General features: G+C 41.5%; 1 protein-coding gene and 1 long non-coding RNA gene across 8 annotated transcripts in view; one reads left to right on the top strand and one right to left on the bottom strand.

The window, feature by feature from the left end:
- LOC309350485 overlaps positions 1-22,599 on the top strand; it is a 737,064-nt gene that overhangs the window by 358,745 nt on the left and 355,720 nt on the right. The window lies entirely within an intron of this gene.
- The window catches only part of GRID2 (glutamate ionotropic receptor delta type subunit 2), an 833,811-nt gene that overhangs the window by 329,356 nt on the left and 481,856 nt on the right, over positions 1-22,599 (bottom strand). For all 7 annotated transcript variants that reach the window (XR_014160291.1, XR_014160292.1, XR_014160293.1 and 4 more), the window contains exon 4: positions 18,374-18,579. Coding sequence is in view for 4 of the 7 variants with exons in the window: in XM_081876717.1 (XP_081732843.1) it covers positions 18,374-18,579 (206 nt within the window). In the remaining 3 variants the exon portion in view is untranslated. The remainder of the gene's footprint in view (positions 1-18,373; positions 18,580-22,599) is intronic.

The raw sequence follows: 22,599 nt of genomic DNA on the forward strand, positions 1-22,599 counted from the left end.
GGTATGGCCCACAGAGGACCTTAAGGTCCATAAATAGCAACACCTTAGAGGTCCTGGGCCCTAAGGAAGTTAGATTAGCCTCAACCAGAGCCAGGGCTTTTTCGACACTGGCTCTGGCCTGGTGGAGCGCTCTGTCTCATGAGACCAGGGCCCTGCAGGATCTGATTTCTTTCCGCAGGGCCTGTAAGACAGAGTTGTTCCACCTGGCCTTTGGCTTGGAGTCAATTTGATTCCCTCGCCCTCTTTCTTTTTTCCTTTCTCCTCCTGTGATGAGGCTGCATTTTAATGTTTCAATGCTTTAATGTTGTATTTTAATCTTGTTTTTAAGTTGTATTCATTCAACTTGTTTTTATTATTGGTTGTTAGCCACCCTGAGCCTGGCCTTGGCTGGGGAGGGCGGGGTATAAATAATAATAATAATAATAATAATAATAATAATAATAATAATAATTTCCCGTAACGGATATTCAGAAGCATATTGCCTTTGATAGTGGAGATAGAACACAGCCATCAGGGTTTGAAGCAGATGTGCCAACTCTAGGGAGCGGAGGAGGTTCTTTCAGACCCCTGAACATTTGTTTGAAGGGGGGCCAGCCCCCCCCCACGTTGAAGGGCTCAGCACAACATTTCAGAAGGCTGAACCAGCCTGCATGGTATCAGGCGCAAGGTCACACTGGCCTGCATGGCATTGGGAGATTTGTGTGATTCTAATTTCCCCAATCTTGGGGACAACCCAGCACCTCTGATTAGTAGCCACTGATAGCCTTATTCTCCATGAATTTGTCCAAATCTCTTTTAGAGCCATCCAAGTTGGTAGCCATCAATGCCTTTTGTGAAAGTGAATTCCAAAGTTACCAGGCCATAAGAAGACCTAAAATCCACTGCAAATGAAAAAAGATGTGGTTTCACTTGGAAAACTCTCTTAAATATACAGCGAACAGCCAAAATCAAGGTACTGTGCTGATTAATCTTTCCCTTCAATAGTAGCTCTGTGTATGTGCATGTTTGTGTGTTTGTCAAAAGGGCCTTTTATGACAAAATGCATGTTTGCCATTTACTGTCAAGGCTGTTTAGTTCACACATGCTCATCACTCCATTACTGCAACATTATGTATTTACTTGCATGCACGCATGAAGCATCAGAAAACTAACATGGCAATATATTCAGATTGCCATTGGAAACGGTTCACACATTTCCTGTATCTGTGAATGTGAATGAATTGTGAGAAATGGTGTGATGCACATGCATGTGGAACAAGATGCAACTGGCCTCTTAACCATTAGAAGACAGCAGATGAGCACAGGGATTGCGGTTGGAAGGATGGTTGGTCAGTGATTTGTGAGGCGGCAGGGATGCTACAGACACGTCTCCAGCGACCAATCATTACAACAATTCATCATGGTCAGTAACTGATGGCAGGGTGTGGCGGCAGCACTTATCTGACCCCCTAGCAGGTGGATCATTGCTGTTGACTGGGAGAGAGAGCGAATACAGTGGTACCTTGATTTAAGAACAGCTTAGTTTATGAACAACTTGGATTAAGAACGCTGCAAACCCAGAAGTAGGTGTTTTGGTTTGTGAACTTTGCCTTGGAATAAGAACATGTTTCCCTGTTGAGTGTGTTCCATTTGTAAATTGAGCCCCCCCCCCCACGCTGCTATGGGAAAGCACACCTTGGTTTAAGAATGCTTTGGTTTAAAAACGGACTTCCGGAACGGATTAAGTTCGTAAACCAAGGTACCACTGTACAATGTTCCTCCTGCTGGTGCAATTGTACAGTGCTGACCTCTCTGCTGCCTTGCCCCTTGTACTTTCCCTCCCTGCAAGCAGTTGTGACTCTGCTGTGAGGTCAGGTAACAGCCACAGCCCCACCACACCATCCACTAATGACAGTGGTGAAGGGCTTTTGTTGTCTTGGTGGAGAAATTCTATGATTTTGGCAATCAACAAGATGATAAGCTTTTAGACTCATTAATGGCACCTCCTTTCCTGTTCAAAGAGTTTTCAGGGCTACTATTGCTCAATAGTCGAACAGCCAACTCAGAAGCTGTTCTTTGTTCATACAAAGTCTGGATCTGGGTCCCCCCCCCTTCAGATTTTTCTATCTTTGTAGGCTGCAGTCTTCTACAAACTATCTAATCAGGGGGATCATGCTGTTAAAGCAGAAAACATTATTGTTATTGTGGTAACATCAGCATCACTGTTAAACATAACCACACGGTTCATTGTGTGAGGTTTCCAGCTGCCTTTGTTATCATCCTGCAACTGAAAAATATATTGCTATAAATGATGAACATAATCCATCCCATTAGCTTTGCCCAACCTGGTGCCCTCCAGACATTTGGGGCTACAGCTCCCATTATCTCTTACTATTAGCAATGCTGGCCGGAGCTGATGCATATTGTAGATCAGAACGACGGGGGGTGGGGGGGGTGGGGTGGGGGTGGGACCAGGTTGGGGAAGTTTGCATAAATCAGTAGAGTGGGTACTGCTGCTTTTTTTATGCATTAGCAGGGGGGAAGCATTCCTTCCAGGCAATGCCATTCTGCATTGCAGAATTGAATTCCACCATTCGCTCCTTCACTCTGACAAGTAATACCCTGCTTGATATGTTAATCTTTCTTTCTGCTTCCTTACTGAAATTAAGGAAGAGCTTTTCTATTATGGAAGTGACTCACAATGATAGCACTTGTAAGTACTCCATTGTTACTGAACATACAGATGGATGCCCTGGATATAGTAATTTTATAACCTTTGCTTTGAGATGATGATAAAATATAGGCCAAGTCATTGATTTCAGATGAATGACAGCACACCTGCACGTTCCTATGTGCACGCCTGCACACACACATAGTACTTTGATTTGTTGCAATATCAGAAACCGTGACAAGCTGTCTTACATTAGAAGATATGTTAAAGCAATCTAGCTTCAGCTCTGAGTTCTAACAGACATCTCCTGTGTGACACCCTCTGTATCATGTGATAACACAATCTCTGTTCCTTTAGTGAAAAATGTAATACATACTACTGTCATCTTCCAAGGTGAATCAGTTAGATGGCAGTCTTCTGCCCTTCACAAATTTTCTAAATGATTTGCAGATTATCAAAGATTCAAAAGAGCATATCTTCATAGGAGAAATAGGTAGAAGATTTTTCTTCTGCCACATCTCTCCCCCAAGTCACTTCTCCACAGGGTTAATGCTGTCTGCCACTACCTAGGTCCCTGTGTCTTACGATAGACAAACAACAATGATGCAGGTGTAGCTGAAAAGAAGAAAGCAGCTACCATGGCAAACTACCAAAGCTTCCCCACTTGCAGGATTTTTGGACTACTTAAGTAAGTGCCTATCCTTTGTGCTACAACACTATACTGCCTCATGAGGGCAGGTGAAAAGGCGGGCCAGTATCAACCCCTGCTCACTCAGGGGGGCATAGAAGTCAACCAAGTCCATCAAGCAGGTCCTCAAAGTTACATTGTCAAGGCTGACAACAGATGAAAATGACCTTGCATCTACAGTACTAAAAGGGCAAGAGGGGCTGGGATGCCTAAGGGGGCGTGGATCAGCACTCCATCAAACTACAACTCTCTTTGGGGAAAACATGGTGTTAATGTGGCAGCACAAAGCTCATAATAGGTTTGTAGTGTAGACATGCCTGGATATGTGAGGAGCAACATATCACATCAGAATATTGAGATCCTTATCAAGATATTCTCTGGAGGTCAGGACCATTCTGCATCTGGACCTAGAGTAAAATGGGATTTCATAGGAGGAAGAGAACCACACTGGTACCTTAACATGTATCAGGACCACGTTGGGCTGAGTCTGACATATTTAGAAGTATACTGAGAGCCTGCCACCCCAGATTTCTGTGATTCTGCAAAATTTGGGAAACCAATGCCCCTTGACTGGATAACTAACCCAGCTCCAGACACCAGGCTCTCCTAAATCACTAGTAACAGAGTCAACAATAAAGCCTAGTTTAGAAGGCCCAGAATAAGGCCTCCTATATCTGAGCTCTAATTGAGACAAGGAAGCAGTGGCTGATGTGTATCATGGCAAATTCACCTGCTGATGATCCAGAAAGGAGTGAGGCAGTAGGGGCAGTTGTAAAACCATATAGTTGCTGCCTGGCTGTTGTTGGTGCAGCAACTCCTTCCATTCAGCTCCTACTCTTCTCTGATTCTGCCAGGCAGCAACCTGCTGTTGCTTTGTTAGACCTTAGCACAGCCTCATGGGTGTGATAGGGAATCTAGCTACACAACTCAAGGCTTGCAAGAACAGGACAGATTGCCAGATTGCTACCAGGAGATTTCCATTAGCTTTAAAACTGCTACTGAGTCAAGAGATGAGGCATTCCCCACCTTTTCTCCCCAGTCCTTTTCTCCATCCTCCCCTCCCAAGATATGTGGCATATCTTGTTTCTTAGGGCAAACTAGGCAAGCAACTCGAGAAAAATACTGGTGAAAATGGATGGGAGAAGTCATAGTTGCCTTATCTCCAAGTTGCAACCATGTGTGTAATGTCATCATTGGCCATTTCCTCAATTTTCAGAAATTAGACTCGGGTGAAAATGATTATAATAATTGACTCACACAGTTACTTTTACACCACAGTTGTTTTTAAAACAAAACACAATAGTGTATTTTTCTAATTTTTTAAAAAAGTAAAATAGATTTATTAGGTTAATAGTTACTTCCACTGCCTATAGGGCTTAAAAGAAAATCACTGAAAAGAAAGAACGTTAAATAACATTTCAGAAGAGCTTTGGTCTCTGTTTTCAAGTGAGGCTCAGCGATTCAGAGCAAATGAAAAGATGCTACAAGTTCAGGCTGAAAATATTCTAACAAAATCTAGTCTTGTTGGAACAAAGGGAAATAGAGAGAAATTTGACAACAAGAAATGAAGGCTCCAGACAACTCCAAAGAGGATCTTAGTTATTGAGCAGTGTTTGTTTACTGCTGGTGTTATTCAAATTCTATCCCACTTGTCAGCCTGAGCCAGACCCTGCAAGAGATACTATTGTTATTCTGTTATTAACTTGTCTAATAATGATAATTGTCCTGTATTATTTCTGCTGCACTTAAAAGACATTGTCTACAGAAGCTACAATAGCTGAGGTCTTCGCACCAAAATAAGTTCTTCTGAAATTAAAAGAATTAAACTAGTCATGGGCAGAAGAATAATATGCATGTATACTCATAAGAAACTTCACTGTGCTCAGTGGGTCTTACTCTCTACTGTGGCTACATGAGTGGTTTAAAAGTTATGTGTGTTTAACCCACCCTGTTCATACTGGAACGTGCTGCCCGATCCCACTAATAAAATATTAACCCACCCACACTACCAGTTCACCATGTTGGAATTGCTTATATAACGGAAGGCAAAGAGTGGGAGAGTATTTAGAAGACTTAAACCAAAATTCAGAATGGTCCCGACAAACTATTTCTTATTTTTGGCCTAAACCAGTAAATAACTTGGTGTGCGTGTGTGTTTAAATCACTCTGGTAACACAGAGGCTCCTTTAAGTTCTCAACTCTCTGTTGGTTTGCCTTTGACCAGGTCCTGCATGAGGAATGCAATTACTTTTGCCCGATGAGCTCCACCTGAAAATGGATAGCTGTGAGGTGTCCATGCTGAGTTTTGGATATTTTAGCAGTCCTTGATATGCTTCATCAGTGAGGTGCTGTTTGCTCCTCTGTGGGAAGTGGCAGAGGCGAGCAGGATGTTTTACAGTAACTCCATTCATGCTTTTCAGGTGTGACCAGAGGTTGTGCTGGGTAATTGGTTTTACACCCCAGGTGCTCTCCAGATTTCATTCTTCTCTCTTTCTGGTCAACACTGTTGTGAAATGGATTTGGAATGAAGGGGTCATAGTACTGAAGCCTCCCCTGTAGAACTGCTTGTAATCCTTAGTTCTGTTTATCCTCTGAAAGCCAGTTCATACTATCAACAGGATCAAATGCTAAAGCTTTCCTTGGACTGTACCATTTCAGGTTACAAGCAGGAGGTCAAGTACTCCTACCACAAAGGGAGAAAAACACCAAACAACTCCCCATGAACATAAAGAAGTATGCCAGGGAATAGAGTTATGCTTGGTTTTCTCCCAAGTGCACAATTTTAATATGTGCGAAGAGTTGTTGTTTTTCTCCCCCATCCCCACCTTACAGCAGCTTGCCATCTGTTACAGACCATGCTAAGCTTTAGCACTTAATTCTACTGTATGTATTAACTGGCTCATGTTTGCTATGGTCTCTAGAGATGCCAGCCAAATTTTACAAGCCAAGCTTGGAAAAGAACCGCAGGGTCTGTTGTTAAAGCCCACTTTAACGGACAGGAAAACATAACACCTAAATTCTTCTTCAGGTGGAATGAAAATCCAAGCCAGAGAAGAACTGCCAGCTTTAGCCTTCCAGTCCAACCACAAAAGCAACTAATGTCGAGTTGGTTTGGCACCCAGATATCACCCAAGCTGATAGAATGGACAACCTGAGTGATCCTCAGCTTCTCAACCTTCTTCACTCTTTGTCCCTGCAGCTGCTTACAATATTTCATGCTTTTAAAATTCCGTTCAACTCTTTTTGGACAACACTGTGTGCTTTAACCAGTTGTGTTTCTGTATTCAATAACCCGTTGCACCTAAGACACACCCACCTTCCACTACTTCAAATGTCAGCCCTATAGTGTTTATTTAAGGGAGAAACGTATCTTGTTGTGAAAGCTGGATGGACTCTTGGGATACATTATCTTTCTTTGTTCATACATATCTGGGCATTTCAAACATGAACTTTGTACTAAGGAGATCACACATGAAAGGCTTTCATTCCTTTGAGCATCTCCAAAATGCCAACTACATTATTTTTGAAAGTCTGGGCTTAAATTGGAACTTGTTGCTTTCATCAACGTATTGACTGGACAAAACTTGAATTTGGGTTGCTTCCTTATGTTTCTTTCTTTTTTTAAAAAAAAAATGTTTGCCTCTAGCATTGAACATTTTTAAATTTCAGTTTGAGGTTTCAATGTCCTGTCATAATGCTTTAACTTCTTGACAATTTTGTTTAGATAAACTCATGTGGAGTAATGTAAGATTAGAGTGTGACACCACTAACATGAATTAAAAGTAGGTATGGGGGGGGGGGTGTTGGATGTGAACAAATTCTCAGGTGAAACAGGGTGCCTTGGAGGGATTTCTGACTTTTCAGGACTTTTTCATAGGAGTAAGTTGAAGCTGGGGGCCTGAAGCACCTTGTGGTGTCATAGTGATCCACACATTTATTTATTTTTTAAATGCTGCAGATAAGTGACTGCTGAAAGCAAAAGTAATGCCCTTAAGCTTACTATAATGTTATAACACCAGGGTGGGATGATTGGGAAGGAAAGGAAACACCAGCATGGCGAAAAACAGCAGAGGGGGAGCTTTTTTGTGACTGAAACATATAATCAACTGGAATGATTTTACTCAAAAAGTAAATCCATTTTAGTTCATCTAACAACAAAAACGACTTTAAAGAGTACAGTACCTGAAGCAAAAATTCTTAGACCTATTTCCCAACAATTTGGCAGGTTTCTTACCCAGACCAATTTTCAAACGTATTGCCCACAAAACACAAGGGGATACTTAAGTGATTCATTAAAGAAAACACACCCTGTAATGGCTGTCCTTGTAGGAAAACCTATCCTTCTGAAATTTGACAGGATTCATGCCCTCAGAGAGAGCCTTGCCTGCAGATTTTATCCAAATCTGCCCCAATATATATATATTTAAAGTTATGGATGTTTCCTTTTATTTATAAGTTAATAAATAAGAAAGAAAGAAAGAAAGAAAGAAAGAAAGAAAGAAAGAAAGAAAGAAAGAAAAAGAATTAGAAAGTACCCAGCTCAAAAGCCCCTGGATCATTCGCCTGTCATTTGTTCAATTTTATTATCTTTCAAAGAGATAGTATGCTTACAAATTTCATCCACTTCTGTTAAAAGCAGGGGATTTAAGGCCATTTTAAAATTTCCCAAGCATTAATTGGTGGAAATGAAGTGGGCTTCAATGGATACCAAGTGAAATCAGGCAGTGTGTGCAGCACCTCAGACCAAGGTGGGCTGTTTTCCAAAGCAATGATTTTGGGTGTGAACCAAATATTGTGGTTAGTGCATGAGCTAATGTATACAGAGTTGAAAGTCACTAGGCTTAACAGCCTCCCCTAAATACTGCTGCATGCACTTCAAAAGCAAATTTGCTTCAAAAGCAAATTAAGCCACAGGTGTCTCCACCAGTGCATTTTAAATGCTTCATTTGCATGCAACTTTCAAAAGGACCCAGATCTTTTAGATAGCATGAACCTCTCACACAGTGAGCAGTAGTGGCTAATTTCTAAACTAGAAGCTACACTAGGATATATGTGAATTATCTCTATTTAAAAAACAAAACAAAACAACAACCTAAATGTATCTGCAGGGAAGAGGGCTGTTATCTGAATCAGGAATCAGTGTGGTGGCTGGATTTAAACATCCCACACATACACATTTTCATCATCTAAATCAGGGGTAGCAAATATGGTGCCCTCCATCAGGCCCAGCCAACATGGCCAATGGTCAGAGATGATGGGAGTTGGAGTCCAGCAATACCTGGAGTGCCACTTGTTCACAATCCCCACTCTAAACTGTCCCACAAACTGATGTTGGCTCTTTGAGAGCAAATTCATGCATCATATATTGGTGCATATATTTTCTGGTTTGTTAAACAACATGAAATTGCAGACATGAATTAAGATTGGGGAAATGGTTTGGAAAATGGCTGCTACTTCACTGATCAAAGGAGTGCCCGCACACCTGCCCTGGCAGTTGTATTTTGTAAAATAATAAATAAGTAAAGAGATCAGTCACTCATATCTGGTGTTAAATGTACTTTGGCGCCAACAGATTTTAAACAGCTATTTAAAACTCCCACTGGAAGCTACCTCAAAAGCAGTGGTATTAAAAAGCTGTAGTCAGGCATATTTTTGAAAATGGGTGAATGATGTATCACAACATCCCACCCCCCTCTAGTGCAGCTCACACACTTTTCAATGGATTTTGGGCATGTGGATATCCCAGGGAATTGTGCCCTGATGATGCCCTCCATGTTTTGCCAGTACTGAGAATTATAAAATGAATCAATGCTTTCTTGTTTCTCTCGTTTAGTTCTGCCAAAGGAAGCATCTAAATGGTACTACAGCTCTAGATCAATCACATATACTTCAGAAATAAAATGAGTCAACATTTAATAGTAATTAGGAACACAAATTAGTTTAGAGTAGTCCCCCCCCCACTCATGCATGGATGACTTCTGTGGGGAAGGTTGGGTGGCCTTCAGCCTCTCCTCTGATTCTGACCCCACAGAATCTTTTGGAACTGATGGAATGGTTAGTTCCTATAAAGACATGGAAAAAGAACCTGTGTGGGCAAAATTGGAAGGTGATCGAAAGCTACCTCCGATGGATTATCTGGAGTGGGGAGGGTGGCACCCTAATGGGGTCTTTCCCCCAGTCACACATGAATAAATGAAGAAGCACCTCTCCCATATCAGTGTTCTCAAGTTTTAAGATAAGAGGAGAGAGCCCTTCTCATTCAACAGTTAGGGGAGGCTCTGTGGAGGCACCCTCTCTGTAGAATGTCATTCCTCTTCAGGTATGTCAGGTATTGACATTGTTGTCATTCTGGCACCATATGATGAAGAGAAGAAGACAAGAGCTTAGATTTGATATCCCGCTTTATCACTACCCGAAGGAGTCTCAAAGCGGCTAACATTCTCCTTTCCCTTCCTCCCCCACAACAAACACTCTGTGAGGTGAGTGAGGCTGAGAGACTTCAAAGAAGTGTGACTAGCCCAAGGTCACCCAGCAGCTGCATGTGAAGGAGCGGAGACGCGAACCCGGTTCACCAGATTACGAGACTACCGCTCTTAACCACTACACCACACTGGCTCTCTCATATGATGGCCCACATATTTACCCAGGCTTTTAAGCTTTTTAATGAGTGGCTGTTTTAGCCTTCTGTGTTTAGCAGGCTTAATTTGTCTTTGATTGCACATGTTTTTGAGAACTGGTTTTTCTTTTACTGTTAACTTGCAAAAGACGATTTTATATTGCACTCTTGTATGCATGCATGCATGCATCTAGTATCAGCACTGATGAAGGGTGGGCTATGTATCATTTAAACAAATAAATATAAACATGCCAACCTTCTAAGGAGATAGGTGGAAAGCTCTGAGATTCAATTAATTGTTCTCAGTTCTCAGATTAGTTGGGGGGGGGGACACCTAAATTCTTGCCATTTCCCCCACAGACGAATCATTAGTTTCCACATTAATCCAGGGCATCTTCAGGAAACATTATCATAGAATCATAGAATTATGGTGTTGATGTTATGGACAATGGAAGAAATAACGGAGAACCAAAGAACAAAAGAGGATTATAATCTAGAACTCAATTAATATGTTACCAAGGCAGTTCTCGCAGCTGTTTCCCACATTGCGCCAATAAAGCAGGGATAAAAGAACCACATGGGTAGGACAAAAAAGGTAGGTCTTTCCCAAGCGAATGCTGTTAAGCCTTCAAGTAATATTGGCATCATCTATGGAAAAAGCTTTTCCCATTCCACTGCAGCAATGAAATGCATGGATTGGCCCTAGGACAGAATCATCTCAGAAGTAGAAGAATATTGCACAGAAGAACATGTCTAGCCAGATGTTTATCCAGTGATGGATTACAAGCAAACATCTTGTCTCTGTACTTAATTGTTTTGTTTAGCTTTAGGACAGGAGCTGTAATTGTTGTAATGAAAAGAAGCTCCAAAAAGAGGGGGTGGGGAAGCTGGACGGAATGTGGGCTTCTGTTAGTTGGCAACACGTGTTGCTGAGCATGTCCAGCAATTTAATTTTACAAATGGATTAAATAAATTCATGGAGGATACAGTGGTCAATGCTAATAGTCACAATAGTTATATATTTTACCTCCAGTATTTGGTGCAAAATGCCTCTGAATAGCAATAGCTGAGGAACAATCAAGTGAGATGGTTGTACTCATGGTTGGGTTGTCATATTTCAAAAAGGAAGACTCTAAAATTGTTAGGGAACAAAAAAATTTGGGAACAAACCCAAATAGTGATTTTAAGCTTTTGGAACTTCCTCCTGACGCCATTTTGCCATTTCACACCCCCAAACCAGAACATGTCAGGAATTTTTCTGATGTATAGCAAGCCTATACTCATGCAGGGGTGGACTTTGGTAACCTTTTGTAATATGGTGCCCTATGCAAGGCCAATATTTGGTGCCCCAAAATGGATCTTCTCAGTTATGGATCTTCTCAATTTTGTGGTACCTTGGCTTGCTGTCCTGTGTGGCAGAACCACCTGCTGGTGCTGACTCATGGCCTTCAGGTGATCTTCCCATAGGCATCTGGTGGGGAATAGGATGCTGAATGAGACAGGCTTTGGTTTGATCCAGCAGGATTCTTGTTGTGGTATTGTGTACATTTCTTTGACATTTATTATATAGGTTCTGTTTTGTCCCTGTTCCCCACACTATTTTACATCTACATGAAACCACTAAGTGAAGTAATCCAGAGATTTGGACTGAGTTGTCATTGACACATGGATGGCACCTAACACTATTTTTCATCAAATTGAGGTGAAGTGGTAGGCATGATAAATCAGGGTTGATGAAGGGCAGTAAAGTGAAGCTCAATACAGACAATATGGAAGTACTGTGGACAGGTGGCTCATCTGCCCAAGGGAGTGATGTTCATCCTGTGCTGGATGAAGTTTCACTCTCTCCAAAACTGGGGTGGCTCCAGATGCTGTTGAATTACAAATCCCACAATCCTTGATCACTGTCCATCCTGCCTGAGGCTAATGGAACTCCTTGCTCCATTTGTGTTGCTATGTCTTCCATGGCACAAAGTGCCATTTACAATTAGGCTGGTGTGAAAGCTGAAATCTTACCAGGACAGAGTTAGCCTATCCTAAATTAGCCATGCTCTGATAATTTCCAAGTTAGGCTACTATAATGTATGTGACTTGGAGATGCCTTTGAAGATGGTTTGAAAATTGAAGTAAGTGCAGAGTGCAACTGTTAGATAACTGGGATTGGATATTTTGATCATATTACATTTGTGGCTCTGAATCGGCTTCTGGGCTCAATTGAAAGTGCTGTTTTTATTTTTTAAAGCCCTTTGTGGCTTGGAACCAAGGTACTTCAAGAACCGCATGCCTTCATGTGGACCAACCTGTAAATTAAGATCCTCAGTGAAGGACCTCTTTCAGAAACTTCTGGAACACTCTCCCCAGACAGGCTCATTCACTGCTTGCTGTAACAATAGCACCTTGGTAGGTGGACTCAAATCCGAAGTTTATTTCTCCTTTATCTGCAGGTCAGTGTTTTAGGCTCATGGGGATTATTTACTGAACGCCAAGCACACCATTTGGGAATTGTCCTTGGTTTTTTCTTGCAGGTTCATAGAGGTGACAAATCACTACTGCTGTGCCCTTAACAACCAATTTATCAGCAATGAATTTAGCCTGGAGTATACAAGGAGCAGAAGAAGAAATACAGATCAGAATACAAATCTATGATCAGGAGAATTTTTTTCAACAGATAGGAAAGTGTTTGACAGAGGATTTTTCCTGCTTCCTTAAAGCAAGGAGTGCCAACCTGTTCAGTGTGGTGGTTAAAGGAGGAATTTGAGAGATATTGCGAAGTGATCCTTTTAAGCCTTAAGCTCAATTGCAGATATTGTGAAGACGGGTAGAGTGGATACTTCCTTACAGAGCCACAAAACCCAGCCAATAAAAAACATTCATTTATTACTAGCAAAGATAATATATAATAGGGCATATTGCACTGGATTACTTATACTGAAAGAAGTTACTGGTGCTGCCAATAGACTCTGAAAAGCAGTGTTAGAAACTGAGATATGAAAGCTAGGTGCTAAATAGCACCTTAAACCAAGGTTCTGGGCGCAACAACAGAATGCCTAGGCATGCTTTTTTATAACAAGAATACAAAGCTGAAAATGAATGAACTTTAGCTAAAATATTATGTTCATCCTTCACATGGTCTAGTCCTTCTCCTGCCCACCGCCCTAATATTCTTATGAGGGCCTTTTCTCCAGTCTTCAGAGTAGCTGGCAGTAAGGAGGCAGAAAAAGGTCCTCCTTTCCTTCCATTCTGCAGTTTTAATCTGAAATCATAGGCGCAGTACTGAGCCCAGAGCTCAGAAACTGCAAGGCACTAATGGAATTCCCGGGCGCAAAATGCGCCTAGAACAATGGGAGTTTCAAACACTGCTGAAAAGGGTAGCACTCTTTGCCAAAGAAGTACAGCAGAACATGTATAAAGGTTGTGTAAGTGTTAATAATGAGAAAACACAATCCTTCCCCGAGGAACACGTCAATAGATTTAAGGAAGGAAAGAGAAGTAAAAACGAAGTGGAATGGTGAGCAGGAAACATCTGATTTCAGCCTTCTTAAAACCAGTATGGCTGCAATCCCACTACTGTAATTCAGTGAGTGTTTGGGGTTGTTTAATTTTCTTTTCAGAACACAGCACAATCAATGTGAAAAATATATGAATTCAAGTAGGGGCCTATGGAAGGTGGCAAGGTGTACACGTGTACAAACACACAAACGCGCGCGCGCGCGAGAGAGAGAGAGAATCCTGTTCTTCCCTGCTCCTCTACTTCTTCTGCATACGCACATAAACACAGACATATATGTTTCTCTCTCATTTCTACTTCATAAGGAGTAAAGCCCTATAGGACATAATGGGAATTGCTTTAGACTCAGAGTAAGCTGTCCAGTGCAAGCCTAAGCATATGTGCTTAGAATTATATATCTACAGTGGTACCTCGGGTTAAGTACTTAATTTGTTCTGGAGGTCCGTTCTTAACCTGAAACTGTTCTTAACCTGAAGCACCACTTTAGCTAATGGGGCCTCCTGCTGCCGCCGCGCCGCTGGAGCATGATTTCTGTTCTCATCCTGAAGCAAAGTTCGTAACCCAAGGTACTATTTCTGGGTTAGCGGAGCCTGTAACTTGAAGCATCTGTAACCTGAAGCATATGTAACCCGAGGTACCACTGTACGTAAAAGCAGATATGCTTCTAAAGTAGATGATGGCCACAAGTAGTGATGGCCACCAATTTGGATGGCTTTAAAAGAGGATTTGATAAATTAATAGCAGATAAGGCTATCAGTGGCTCCACTGTCAGAGGCAGCGTGCTCTGTGAATGCCAGTGACATTTTTGACTTGTAACTGAGATCAGTGGCCACCCACCATCTTCATGTATTTAAAATGCAACATATGAGATCATCAAATGAAGTTATTGCTGACAAGCAGTCTGTTGGAGATGCATGGTTTTCAGAATGGCACAGCAATTGGACTGCACAATATGTTTTTAAGCAAAAGTTTTTGAGGAGTTTTCAGTCATTTGTGGTGTGGGCTATACTAGAAGGCTGAGAAGAGAAGCCAAGCAATGTTCCACATTGCCCTGCATTACATCTTGCTTCCATTCGGCCCTCTTACACCCTTCTCCCTGTTTTCCTTGGCCTATGCTCTGAAATCTATGGTTACTGATTTTCCAAGCCTCTGCTGGACTTATTGCTGGACCCTATTCTGTCCATCTGTTGGATCTGGCAGACGGTAACCTTTAGAATCAAAACAATTAAAACCTGACTGCACAATCCACATGTGATAAGCAGGGAATTGAGCCAAGCCCTCCCAGAGGTGTAATCAACACCCCTCTGAGTGCATTGAAATAGAAATGGTAAAAATAAAAAATAAAAAATGAGCTCAATTGTTAAGAAGCTGCCTTTTTGTTTTAATCTGTGTTATAAGAGAAGGAGGAATTATAGTGTGTTTGGTCTTCCTTCCAATGCAATAGCTGTAAAATATTGTTATAAGTTTGTGGGGTGCTTATAATAACAATGATTTTATTATTTGTACCTTGCCCATTTGACTGTGTTGCCCCAACTACTTTGGGAGGCTTCCAACATATGCAAAAACTCCCCTTCTAATTCCTGGGTGCCAGGCACTGGGTTGAGCATAGTAAAATACAGGCCAAACCAGTCTTTCCATGTCCAGGCCAGCCTGAATGGCTGAGTTACTAAGCAAACCAAGTCATGACCCATCAAAGAAGCCATCAACAAGGCAGAGCCCTGCTTTGGCCACCTACCAGTCTTCTTCTAAGCACTGGAGCATTTTTAAAAAGTGATTACCTGGCCCAGTGGAGGTTAGCGTTTGTGGTGGTGGGCCCTGCTAGGTTCCAGATAATTGCCGGACTACACCTTGTGCTGACACCAGCCCTGCTAGGGTCAGTTTACTGATACACAGTGCTTTGCAAGCTATGACAAGACAGGCGACTTCACAGTAAATGAATGTAGCATTCAGTGCAGAAAAGAGCCTTTAGCAATGTGTGATAAGTGGAGTAACTCAGTGATTCTTAATGTGGTGATGGAGATGAGATAAATATGCAAGTGCCTTCATTTTAATCTGTTACATTTGGGAGGGTATGCATATATTTTGTGCAAGCACAATTGCTGGATTCTAAAATGACCCAATGCAAACTGCTCCTCTCGCCCCATGCTTGAGATCAAAACAAAAAACTGTACAGCGCATTTGTAAGAATGCTGATTTCTATTGCATTACCCTTTGTCTAGGCAATCTCATTTGTTCTTAAGTACCAAAGTAGAGAAATTGAAGTGATATATAACTGGGTTTGGCATTGCCACTATTAACAATGCACAGTTTTCTCACTTTGTTTCATTCACCTTTTGAACTTGCAAAATATTGAAATGTTCAATGCCTCAGTTTCTGTGATCCCGCAGTTGCTAGATTAAAGAATTTAAACAAAGTCTCTTGGAAGCTTCAAAAATGAATAACTGCTTAATAAATATACTTGTAAAATATTCAGGTGGAATGATACTTTTTTTAAAAAAAGCAACCAGTCAGGTGAAAGCAGAAAAGGGGTAAATGAGTTTTTCTTAATTCATTCCAAATTATGGATTTTTCAGTGTACATTTGCATTTTGTTTGTGGAGTAGTGTGTACGTGCATATATCAGGGACAATTTAGAATGCTTTGCAGGATTATAGTATTTACATTTTCCATTGTGTTTGGCATATTTCATGTAGTTAGAATAACAAACTATCTGCATAGAATACTAATAACACATAATAAAATGTAATGCACACCATTTATAATGTTCTACTGCTAAAATAAGTTGAATCACATATCTTTATATACTAGCACATCAGTATATTATTACACAGCAGCCCAATCTCCATAGTAGTGAGAGATCTGGGGATCCAGGCACTTTCTCCGGGTTTGTGTTTCCTTTGGAAATGAGGCACAGCAGTGACTGTGCTGTGTTTATGACATACCGTTTTTGACATATATGTACACATATATATAACCTGAGCCTATGATGGAGAGGCACCTAGGATTACACTTCAAGCAGGTCCTGTTTCTCCCATGGCTGCTACATTTGATTCAAACTGCTGGCCCCCATTGTGCTCTGTCACCCTTTCACCAGCTTGCACACTGCTTCCCAAGATGCAACTATTATTCCTTCAATTTTGGGGGGGGCAAAGTTGTTGCAAAAAAAATGTCAAAAAATGCAATTTTTGAGATTTTTCTGTGGCAAATCGGCACTGCTGACAAGGACTGCCACACATCTGGATTTCCCCGGACATTTTTTTTTTTGCCAATTTCTGCCCGGACACTGCTGTCGACTGCAGTATGCCAGATATGTCCAGGAAATCCTGGACATATGACAACCCTAGTTCAGGGCTATTGTGATACTGCAGTTGTTAAATCCTGTGTCCCCTGCTTATTTGTATGTTCAAAAATTCTAAACTCACAGTGGCAAACTGGGCCATAGCACATAATTCAAACATCCTCACCATTTGGTGAACATCATGCTGGTATGTATAATGCCTTAATGATTCATTAATTATTTTGACTCTCAGTAGGTAGCTTTCAGTATGGGACCACACTCAACAAGAACGATGGAAGGAGTTAGGTTCAACAGTCATAATACTTTGTTCCTAACTAAAAAGGCTAGGTTTAGGGTTTCTCCCCCTCCCTGGTTCACTAAACAATGATGACTGTGGACACATACTCTCAAGGGGCCACTTTTTTAAAATAACAGCTTACCAGGATATTTAAAAAAGAAACATGCCAATCAATTAAAAATAGTGGAATAAATGTAAAGGAATAAATCAGACAGGCAGGTAATTAGCCAAACAATAACCATAAATGCTAATGAGTTTTGAAGCAAATTATTTTACAGTTTCCGGATATTTTACTCCTAAGAGTACAAGGAAATTCTCCTGTGGATGACAACATACACAAACTCCATCAAAATAATGTGTTATGTTGGAACTGTTGCTTTTTAAAAATCTATGCTTATTTTGAATAAGATATTAAATGGGGGAAATGGGGGAAAGTTGCCAGGGACTGAAGAACTGAAGGTGGCACACTCTGGTTTCTTGCCACAGGAGAACATGGGCCCTGAAATGTTGGGTGAAATGTCTGTCAGGTATGCTTGAGTCCCATCCAACTCTATAGTTCTATGATTCTTGCACTCAGGAGAGAACACTGTAACACTACTTGCTGATCAGAGGAAAAAAGAGCTACTAACTGCTACCCATCCAAGAACATCAGCAAGGAACATAGGAAGCTAAGTCAGATCACTGGTCCATCAAGTCCAGTATTGCCCGCATTGACTTGCAACAGCTCTCCAGTGTTTCAGACAAGAAACATTCCCACCCTTATCTGGACATGCTGGGACTTTGTGCATGTAAAGCAGCTGTTCTGCCACTGTAGCTCAGAGGTAGGTCACCTGGCCCCCAACTTGATATAAATACACACTTCTACCCAGTGCTTTTTTTCAGGGGGTACACAGGTTGGTACACAGTACCAACATCTTTGTTGTTGTTGTTACAAACAACAGGTGCACTGGCACCTATTTTTCAGGGGGGGGGGAGCACTGCTTATACCTCACAATTTAGTTCTACCCTTAAAGATCAGATATCTCTCTCCCTCCCTCCCTATCTTTCTCTCCTCTACCCTATCCCTTGCTCCATACTGTGTGTCTTGTAAGGCTGATGGTATTCTCTTTTATTTTAATTAAGTGCCACTCAATCAACTGAATGCCACTTTGGGGAAAACTGTCCAAAAATGGAGGGCTAAAACATCTAAAGAAAAATAGAGGGGTGAGTATAAAGTGTAAACAGATTTCTTGAAACAAAAACTAAGAACAGAAGCCGTTGATCAAAACAAAACATAATTCCAGAAAGAAACCTGAGTTTAAAGGTGAAGGTAGAAGTCAACTGGTGCTTACACTTACCTCTGCAATGAAAGACTTGGCTGTGGATGGGTTCATTACCAGAATGGCTCGTCTCAGTGTATCCCGGTAGCGGTTCAGCTCTTCAATCCGCAAGGTGGCAAAGAGCCCTGTGATCATTTTATTGATGTTGTTCTCTACTTTCTGCAGTGCTACATCCATTCCCTGCTGAGATACTTTGTCCAAAAACTCTTGTATTCCTCGGATATCTGGGAACATCAAAAGCCCATCAAAATGCTAATTAGCATATAGAAAGACGACAAAACTGATTTTGGCTTATCTGGGAAAAAAGGTATTCTGCCTCATGTCAAGCAACCACCCCCTGAAGGCCACATTAACTTAATATTCATTGGAACTGTTCCTTAGCTATGCTTGTGACATGTCCTAAAGTGCTAATTTGTGTGAAGGAATTTTTAGGCACTGGTTCATTTTGAAAAGAACCATTTTTAAAGGGTATTTAATTATCCCTGGTTGCCGTCCTCTTTTGCCCATTGTATTGTTCCAGATTCTGACTAACCCTATGGAGCTCTGAAAACTATTTCTCCTTAAGTGACTCCTGCAGAGAAGAGGGCAATAAGTTATTTTTTAAAAAAAAAACACCAACAACAACCTACAAGTGGTTTCATTTCATTTGGATTGAGCCTAGAAATCTCATTAAAACAAAAACACATCTGCCATTAAAATAAAAAAGACGATACTTTATTCAGATGAAAATTTAGCAACAATTGCATGCAGTGGTACCTCGGGTTAAGTACTTAATTCATTCCGGAGGTGCGTTCTTAACCTGAAACTGTTCTTAACCTGAAGCACCACTTTAGCTAATGGGGCCTCCTGCTGTTGGCGCGCCGCCGGAGCCCGATTTCTGTTCTCATCCTGAAGCAAAGTTCTTACCCCGAGGTACTATTTCTGGGTTGGCGGAGTCTGTAACCTGAAGCGTATGTAACCTAAAGCGTATGTAACCCAAGGTACCACTGTATATGTTAACTATGAGAGAAGGAGAGAAGGTATGCTATCTAAAGCAAGTCTCAGCCCAAGAGACCTTGCCTCTGGGGGAAAGACTTCCAGAAGTAGGAAAAGGGTCTCCAATGTCTGTTGACCCCTCATAAGCTGTCACGCTAAGGAGTGTCTTGGAGGGAAAGGGCAGAAACATCCAAGGGTTGAATCAAAATAGGTAACTGTGCATGCTCCCCATACCCTCCCCAAATCTACACAATCCAGAGATCCAGGAAGGAGGTGAATTGACATGAGGTTACAGAGAAACCTCATAATTATGGTTAGTATCTTGCATGGAGTAAACACCCTAGAACAGGAGTCACCAATCCATGGGCACAGCTATATTTTCTTAGTGAGTGCTGTGGACACCCTCATGGATAAACCACACTGGCAACCCCTTGCCCAGAACACAATTTGAAATTCCTCCAAAGACAAATGGATATGGATAGGGTTCCTTGAAGATGGAAAGTTTGAAAAAAATGGGTGGGATTCATCTAACCAGCCCCATCAGCAGAAGCTTGTGTATCAGGGTTTCACCACCCCTTATGCCCCTGGACACCGCAACATTGGCTTAGTGAACCCACAGAACAGCATCGGGGGGGGGTGAAAAGGGGGATTGTTCCATGTGGCAAGCGGGAATGCTTCCACACAGGGAATGATAGGAAGAGCTTAATATTGAACTTGCTGGGTTTAGAAAATTATGGATTTTCTGCAACCTGCATATCCGAGTTAAAATAAAATATAAAGAACTAAAGCCTAAGAGAAAGAGTGGACTTCTCTTTAGGAATCAAGGGATGTAATTGCTGTATTTAGCCACAGATACTTCAGGAAGTTTGAAGTAGCGCAAAACATTGAAGAATGGTTTAATGCTGCTAAAGTGCATGCTCATTCTAAAAATATACTTCCAAAAGATAGTGATGCTTAATTGCAGCTCCTATTTAATGTCTAAATCAGGGAAATTAAATTCAGTCTAATCAGTGCTGTTAGAGGCCTTTTTGGCACTTCAAGGCCAATTTAAGAAGCAACACAATTATCTGAACTGCTACAAATGTGCCTGATTTTAAGTGCACCATAAAAAAATATATGCTCCTGCTTTAACCCTTGAAATATATAGCTGTACATGGCTATTCTTGCACTCCTGAGGAGTTATCAGAAATATTGGAAGAACTTTTTAGGTAAAAAATACTGTGATTATCTAATACCTCCAGGTGGTATACGAAGGTAGTGATATTCCAAATGGAGAACTTAAGTCCCTCCTCCCTAAAAAAATCAAGTTCAAGGGCTGCAACTCCGTGTAAATTAAATGTTTTAAAAGAATTGGTGCAGCACAGTAGCTGAGAGGCAGAGTTACAGAGGTGAGTGCAATATCACCTCTGCCATGAAAATTCACTTGGTAGCCTTAATCTTAGCTTCACATCTGTGATATAGGTATGATATTTATCACCTCCTCTAACACAACAATTTTAAGAATTACAATAAGATAATTTATGTAAAGTGCCCCCAGGGCCCCCTGGTGTCTATGCTTCTCTCTGATGCTGCTAGGAGAAGGAGAGGATTAAGTCCTATCTGTCATGATCCTAGTCATGAAGTGTAATCAGGATACCAACACAAAAAGAAAGGAGGCAGAGTATTCAGCCCAGTCAATGTTGCAAGATGAAGAGCTGCCAGCTCTGAGTCCTTACCCCAAGCCAAAGCCCAGTCTAGTAACTCATTGAACTAGAGGTCTCCAAGGTGGGACCCCCAAGACAACACACGCCTGTAGTCATATCCTCCCCCAAAATCCACACACCAAGGGAGAACGGACAGAAGTATGTGGGTGCTTAGCCCCACAGAAAAGTCCTTTTAACATTCTCTACTGCTCAGAAATGGGTTATGTCTAGGAAATATAGCTGGGCAGACTCCAATATATGGTTTCAGGTAGATTTGGAGATCTGTTGGAACAAGTTCTCTTTTCCTTGGGACCTGTCCAAGGTGCTGAAGCACCTCTCCATTACCATTCTTGATGTCCAGTGTATGAAAAAGGGTGAACTGCTGCTTTCAACCTAATAGATCAGGTGACCAAAGGAGCCAAATAGGGTCTGATCTGGTCTTATATAATACCTTATATAATATAATGGTCTAAGTAATTTGTCATCCTGCCTATGCCAAACTGCTTAGAAACTGCTTTGATCTTTGATGAGCCATCAGCTGTTCCATTCGCTTGCTTCCAAAAATTTAGCCCTGACATAGAATCATAGAGCTGGAATGGACAATGAGAGTCACCTAGTCCAACCCCTTGCAGAGCAGAAATATTTCGCCCAATGTGGGGCTCAAACCCATGACCCTGAGACTAACTCTGAGATTAAAAGTCTCACACATGTTTGAAAAAGCTTAGCTTGACACGTCAATGAAGCTTACCTAACTGTGACATGAGTATAAACTAAAGGGGCTTGTAAATCTTGCTTTGGCTTTCAGATGAGCTTTACAAGTCCCCTAATGATTCTGTGGCTCAGGGTAATTCCCCAATGTCCACTCATTCTTGCATTCACCCACTTCACCCAGTCCTCCAAATTCCTTTCCCCTGCCTTTTAAATATTGGTGCAGCCCAGCTGAACAGCACTCAATCCAATGGAAGAGAGACAGTTCCCAGTGGCCCGTGGGAGTTGTAATTTTTCCATGGGCTGCTACAATGTCAATCTAGCTTCCAGAGTCAAATGGACTCATAAAAGGAAACTTGAGCTATTTCTGACTTTTGAGGAAAATCTCTGTGCTTAATTCTGAGGCAACTTATGAAGGTTGCGGGGAGGACTAATCAATCACAATACAAATAATAATTAACCTAGGACATACCTGCTGGAAAATTCTATGATGCAAGCTGCACTGAAATAAATGAGAGCTGTGCAAGAAGAGTTTATTTAAATGTGCAAGCACTGGATAATATTGTGGTGGATTGTGGCCTTGTGTTTGCACTGCAGCAGTGTTGGCACTCATCAATCACCGTTTTTCCATATGGCTCTTTTTTCTGTTTAAAGTCTAAGGCATCCAAAGGGGAAGTTGGGGCTTCTTCCAATCTATCACCAGTGACAGCAAATGAGCAACCATGAGCTTGCAATGTGTTCATCCAAACTTAAGAAAAATGAGTACATGATTCCCAAATGGATAAGTCTACATTCACAATGAACTTGACCAGCTTTGGAGGAAAGGCTGGGGAGGACTATGCTCCCTGATAAGGATGACAAAACACAGCCACAATCTCC

The sequence above is a fragment of the Podarcis erhardii genome, assembly GCF_964252035.2.
Source record: "Podarcis erhardii genome assembly, chromosome: 9".
NCBI classification, from domain to species: Eukaryota; Metazoa; Chordata; class Lepidosauria; order Squamata; family Lacertidae; genus Podarcis; species Podarcis erhardii.